The sequence below is a fragment of the Cryptotermes secundus genome, unplaced genomic scaffold, assembly GCF_002891405.2.
Source record: "Cryptotermes secundus unplaced genomic scaffold, Csec_1.0 scaffold94, whole genome shotgun sequence".
NCBI classification, from domain to species: domain Eukaryota; kingdom Metazoa; phylum Arthropoda; class Insecta; order Blattodea; family Kalotermitidae; genus Cryptotermes; species Cryptotermes secundus.
The window spans coordinates 685043-692175 of NW_019737391.1; the positions used below are offsets into that span (position 1 = coordinate 685043).

Genomic DNA, 7133 nt, shown 5'->3' on the forward strand with positions numbered 1-7133 from the left:
GAGAAGACACCTACTCAGTTGGGCCCCTTAGAAAGAGCTAAGCTCAGTGATTGAGGTTAGCTCTCTCTCTAAGGGACCCCATCTGAGTAGGTGTCTTCTCCCCCACTTCACCTGAAGACGGAAACAGATCCAGTTTCCGAAACGTCGTGTTTCCTATTCTCTAGAACACCGGATGATGGAGAAAGTCCAAAACCCAGCAATTCGAACAGTAGGTGTTTCATCTCCTCGTCTGAGGACGGAAACAGACCCGGTTTCCGAAATTGTTTGTTCTTTAGTGTTATTTACGAGTAGAATACCGGATGATGGACGAAGTTCCAAAAACCCATTATTCCCGACTGTTATGCACCATCTACAGAACCCTTTAGAATCAAGGAAGAGGCTGGTATTTCTATAAAATTGGTTGGAACGTCGACTGAGGATGTATCAGACAGAACTCGAGAGAGGAAGACGTAATCCAGATAGGCCAAGAAAGTGGCGGCTTGATGTTTGAGGAGAGAAGCGGCTAAGAAGCTCACACTTGCAGATGACATAATTTCTATTGAATCAGACTGCTTGTCATACGTTCGTGTCAGTAATACCTGTTGAACCAATCTACAAATTTTCATGAAACTTGGTATGAACACCGTTCTACTGGAGACAAACCCACCTGATTACGTTCCTGCTATCGACAACACCATTGCAACTGCTAAGTTCCCGAGGTGAGCGACACGCTAGATATGCTTCATGCATGAAGCTTTGTGTGGTAACAGATCTCGCAACCTTTATTATGTGTGGGGTTTGCAAAATATGACAGCTACACTACATATCATTTCGTTTGATAGCGATAACTAATGACTTATTTGAGCTAGACATGTTGTTTATACGAAAATGAATGGATCATAACATGCCAACTCAAAGTGTATGAAACACTTCTTTTCTACCACTTACGAATTAGAAATATGGCGACGGTTAAGGTTCGGCCACACAGAGCGCTACGTACGCTATGTTCGCTATACGAACAGAAAAATATCTCCCTTTATTGCCAATGTAACTGGCCACAGAGACTTCCGTACGCTACGTACACTATGTTCCCTATGTTAGCTGCGTCGCAGAGTGTACACAGCGTACGTAGCGAACATAGCGTAGCGCTCTGTGTGGCCGAACCTTTATGGCTATATACTCGTAGTTGTAATCTACTCGAGCAGACATTAAGCTCAGAAAGAACCACCAAATTTCATTAGTTTATAGCTGTTGGCCTCATCGTGTATATGGAAGAAACTAGGCGCCATTAGTTCTTCCCAGAACTTCTTTACAAAACAGAAGGTCAAGTTTTCATTGGGTGGCCTACGGAAGATTGTCAGGATTTATTAAATAAGCGGTTGGGAAATTATAATTTGTTTACAGGTTTATCCTATTCACGTTTATCAATTTTTTAAGTGACTGGGCTGAATCTGCTACAGCAGAGATGAACAAAACACAGATCAAAGGCCGTCAAGAATTAACTAGTCGTTAAATCAAGGAAACGGACGCATGTAACTTTAATGAACTTTACTGAAGTCTCAAATTAACAGTTTCATATGAATATATTCCCTTCTTCCCTCTACCATGCTTATATACTGTTTGTAATAATAATCAAACAGTGTTTGCCCTCCATTTTCCAGACGCACCGATTAGAAAGACAATTTCTTGTCTCTTGAAATCCGTCTAAACAGGCAGATTCTAAATGATGTGCTCCGAATGAAAGATGTGGTAAAGCTGGCAGTTCCATGTGTCTTGGGTTACTTCAATTTTTGCACATTTATTCGTCCTGAAAGCTCCAAATCTTTTAAAGTCGCTTCGAAAATGAGTGTTCGGTTGTTCCAGGTGCCGTCCCGGATGGCGCGGTGAGTTCTGTGACCAGTGCACACCATATCCAGGCTGTAAGCATGGCTACTGCAACGGATCTTCCTGGCAATGCATCTGTGACACGAACTGGGGAGGAATACTCTGTGATCAAGGTATGTTCAGTACATTACAAGACATGGCTCACGTGTGAACCCACCATATTCCAAGAAGAAGGCGAAGTTACGGCTTCGGTTGATTACGGGACGGACTATGTATATATTTAACGACCTTCAGGTAAACTGATTCTGAAGAGTTCTGCTCAGAATATTAGACGATAGACGAAGTCCAGAAACGCAGTAGTAATTCACGTAAATACATTTGGTGCGAGATATGTAATGCTTATTTTGGGGGCTAGTAATCGAGTTTTACAATAACCCACTACACTGTTTGATAGTTGCAGGAACAAAACTTAGTAACAAAACAACTTCTTCCCATCGCGGCGGCCCGGGTTCGATCCCGGGTCTGGTCATGTGGGATTTTTGGTGGACAAAATGGCGCTGGGGCAGGTTTTCTCCGAGTACTTGGGTTTCCCCTGCCAATCTTCATTCCACCAATTGCTCCACAATCACCCTCACTTATCATCTTGGGCTGGTTCAATAGGCCAGAAGTGGCCGCAGTACAAGGGATTGAGTCCCACCCCACTAGCAATAAAAAAAAATAGTAACAAAAAATCCCTAAATATTTAATAAAAATTATAATAATACGCTACATATTTCTTACACATATATTTCTCTCTTAAATGCAACTTAATGTTAAATATTAAAGTATTATTATTATTATTATTATTATTATTACTATTAAAATGGTTTAAGCAAGTTTCTAATATCAAAAATGCATTTCCTCTCAAACAGTGGAACTGAAGTCGGGTCCGAACTGTTAAACTAATCGTTAGATTTTCTGCAACAAATTCTCCACAATACTTAAAACTAGCGGAATGAAAATTAATAATAACAAGTCAAAATTTCAAGTGTAAGTTTTGAGATCTTTCCTGAACACTTCAAGAATTTTACGCCCCTGGATTTGGATTCACTTGGAGAAAATTTTAAATCTGATTCAGAAAACAATTTTAAAAAATCTGTGGTGTTAAGCTATACACAGATAAACATTTATTAGCCAAATTCAAAATTTTATTGATCTAGAATTGTGTGAATTGCGTCTGATAACGAGTTAGGTGACCCGTTGTCATATACAGTTCACTGATCTTGAGTTTCAGAAAGGCAATTAACAGCATCGGTGTATTTAAAGCAAAGCAATTGTCAGGTTATCAGAGCGTTGCCAAACCCAGCATGTAACAGCAAGTTAGCTAAAAATTTACATACTATATTCTGTGTAACATGGAACTTAATTAACCACACGCAGTCATTTTCATGTCACACGTGATGTATTCACGTGTTTACTCAAATGAACTCTGACGGTGTCCTTGCATGAGCAAACAGTACAGTTTGCACAAGCTCACAAATATAAATAATATTTTCCTTCCTCGTATTTCGCTCATTCTATCGTATGCATTCATCATGCATAGCTTGATACACACTTAAATCAGACTGTGGAGAAGATCAGCAGCTTAATAAGATATACAAGCCTGTGACGATGGTACATTAGTACAAATATTATATTTCTGGACATTATCCATCGTTATGTTTATATTTCAAAACACAGCGTTTCGGAGACTGGATTCTGTCTCCATCTTCATGTGGAACCTACTCAGTTGGGCCCAATTGATAGAGCTAGTCCCTATCTCCGGACGCCTGTACCAGCACCAATATAGGATATACAAGCCGAGCACAGCATGAACCATCTGCGAGAGCTATGACAAAACATTAAAATATTAAAAAACTCTACACCAATCTGGACTCCTGTTATTACAGCACAAGTCAAAAAAACTACACTCCGACCAGTGGGAAAACTTATTATTCTTGTGTTCGTACCATACGGGGAATTTTATCTATGCAGTAATGATTTCTATCTTGACAGTTCTCTGAAGCAAGGCCTCATACGTGTAGAGTTTGTTTTTAATATTTTATTGTTTTTGTCTTAGCTCTCGCAGATGGTTTTTGCTGTGCTTGGCTTTTATAACCTACCTTGGTTCTAGCATAAGTGTCCGGAGGTACAGACTAGCCCTATCGATTGGGCCCAACTGGCTATGTTTTACTTGAAAACGGAGAGAGAATTCAGTCTCCGAAACCTTGTGTTTTGAAATATAAACAAGACAATGGATAATGTCCAGAAACATAATATTTGTACAGCAGCTTAATGCTGACGAACTGTAAGCACTGACACTTAATGACAAAGTAGAGAATTTGCCCATTGTGATTTCTTTCTTGATCTCATGAACAGTATTTGTATGATTATAACTCAGATTGGCCTTATATGGGCAATTGGAATTAGAGTGGGAATAACTTGTTTCTTGAAGGTCTTAAAAGTCCGTTCAAGGTTCGTTTATTTGAGTCCAACACAACAAATTATTGCTACGATATTTAATCAGAAATTGACATGGTTTATGAAACAGTAAAGAAAATACAACTCTTTATATTTAACCCAAGTTTTCTTCGTTACAAATCACCATTTAAAATGGTACACAAGAAATAAGTTAATCCTACATATGTGAATTGTTTCTAATTCCTTAACTGTCAGCTATCATCACTGTAAAAAGACCTAGGTGGGTGAAAGCCGGGACAACAAAACCCCAATCACCAGAACTTGTTATACTATAAACATATCATATGATTACGCTAATAACTGGGACCTCACATCAGCCGTGTTACAGTACAGAAGCTTTGAAAACGCCTAAGCCCTAGATGACAGAATGCCCCAAGCACATACACTTGAAAAATAGGTACGAAACATAAAAGATATTACAAGTGTGACGTAATGAAAATGATATGGAAGAACAGATTAAATCCCTGGAACAGCACGATAGCATTTCAATTGCTCGAAAGTCAGTTTCCATTTATAAGCCAGGTTTCGGACTTGGATGTAGGACAAGAACCGGTTATTAACTGTTGATCTGTTGGCAGAAGGGTACACAGGTGTGCCTATGTTGTGTTGAAACTTACATACATAAACAGATTATACAGATGTAAAAGACGATATGTCTGACACGCTTAAAGGGAAGCATGATGGAGGCGTTACGTGAAGTTAATTTTCTTATATAAGAGCTTGGAAATGAGTATTGATTTTAATTTGAATCCTGTGTAAACACCCTGGTGGTAGAGCCCGAAGGTTAATCGCTGCTCAGAGCAAAACCCAAAATGGATAGGATCTTAATCAGTTTCTTTCAAGTACAATTCATTCATTCAATCTTTGAAAGATCCATTTTATTTAAAATGCCAATTTTCACGCCCTTCACTCTTCGCCTGAGAAGTTATAAGGCCTCGCGTTCCAAGATTTTGACAAAATTTTCCTAAAGTCAAGGGAAAGCTATCACTGTAACAGGCCGTGGAGGCCCATAGGTTTCTGAGACGTCGAGGCTGCTACGTTTTCTAGACAATCGGCTCACAGATGGCGATGAAGTTGTCAGCCTTACGCGCCAGCCACCATTTACCCCCCCCCAGGAAGATTCCTGGTACTCATTTCTGTTAGAGGCTGAGTCTACCCCGGGGGCATAGTGCGGCTGGAAGGATTAGGTCAATTGAAAAATCGAATCGGCGGCCTTCCGTCTTGTTGCATAGTGCCTCAAACAACTACGCTAGCGTATAATTTCTGCTTTAAACGGTTTTAGCTCTGTTTTCAGTCCCCACGCTGAAAGATCCTTTGTAAGATGTCTGCCACTCCTTTCTCAACATATATATGCATATGCCTGGAGGCAGTCTTCTCCACACACCCCAAAATGTGTCTTGCCATGGTGACAAGGGCCCTTCTCAACTGAAGGTTTCGAAAGAAGTTTAGCATAACATAACAAATAAAGAATATTAAGTGTGAGGTGCTACAAATGGACACCCCTGTGGAGTAGAGCGCGCTACTTCGAGGGCCTCTTTCCTCTATCAACGTGAAATTAAACATCCCATGCTTTTTTATTATTTGGGTGGCTACAGGAGGAAACTGCCTCACGTTACATTTTTATGAGTGCACATTTTGTGTTAATGGAATCACTGGAGCATCACGTACCATTCCCGCGAGCATACCCTTGTTTCCACTCTCAAGGGCTCCCAGCCTGTGCCCTCCTGTCCCTGTGGATTACACTAGATGTTACTGGCTCCGGGTTCTCAAGTGCACTAACTAAGCTGTCCTCTCCACTGCTTCTCTATGTTATTATGAAGCCTGTCAGACATTGAACCGACAACTGTGTGGGCCAGGACACTTTATTTCTCACCACAGCATGACATCAAGGCGTTAGTTCACCTGACCGGCCTCCTGTAGGCTAACTACCTCCCTCCATGAAGCTGAAACCTTGAGAAGCCTCCAGTCGCTCCGCTATTCAAAAATTTCCCAACATATTATAAAACCCGAAAAGTAATTTTCGTGTTCACAAGAGCCCTAAACTGGTCCCCCTCTTGAGCTAGATCAGTCCAGCCCACAACATCCCATCCTATGTCTCTGAAATCCATCTTAATATTGTCCACCCACCTACGTCTTGGTCTTCCTAGTGGTCTCTTTCCTTTTGGCTTTCGCCACCAATATCCTATATGCATTCCTCTTCTCCCGCATTCGTGCCACTTGCCCTACCCATCTCATCCTCCTTGACTTGATCATTCTAATTGTACTTGGAGAAGAGTACAAGTTTTGAAGCTCCTAATTATGCAGTTTTCTCCAACCTCCTGTCACTTCATCTCTCTTCGGTCCAGATATTCTCCTTAACATCCTGTTCTCAAACACCCTCAGTCTCTGTTCTTCTACACGTTTATATAGCAGACTTCGCTTTGGTTTATCTTAATTCTAATTACAGAAAGAAACATCAGACAACGGTCGTCATGTTTCACATCAACACCGATAATTTGGAGTAAAATTTCTCAGTACTTACTTATTTACTCAAGCAGCTGAGCCCTTCTTGAGAAACTGCCAATTGTGCAGCTACTCAAGAACTACTCAACGTTTTATGGAACCCGAAGGTTCATAAACATGTTCACAAGAGCCCTCCAGCGATCCCCATCCTGAGCCAGATCATACAATCCCATCCTGTCTCTCTGAAGATCCATTTTAATATTGCCCACCCACCTACGCCTTGGTCTTCACAGTGGTCTCTTTCCTTCTGGCTTTCCCACAAATATTCTGTATACTTAAATTAAGAACATTGCCTCCACAAAGAAATGGGTTATTAAAACGTTATTATT

At 40.6% G+C, this 7133-nt stretch overlaps 1 protein-coding gene across 1 annotated transcript in view; it reads left to right on the forward strand.

Moving 5' to 3' along the window:
- The window catches only part of LOC111870270 (protein jagged-1b), a 330686-nt gene that overhangs the window by 275240 nt on the left and 48313 nt on the right, over positions 1-7133 (forward strand). The window contains exon 6 of the mRNA XM_023862401.2: positions 1843-1976. Within this exon, the coding sequence (XP_023718169.1) occupies positions 1843-1976 (134 nt within the window). The remainder of the gene's footprint in view (positions 1-1842; positions 1977-7133) is intronic.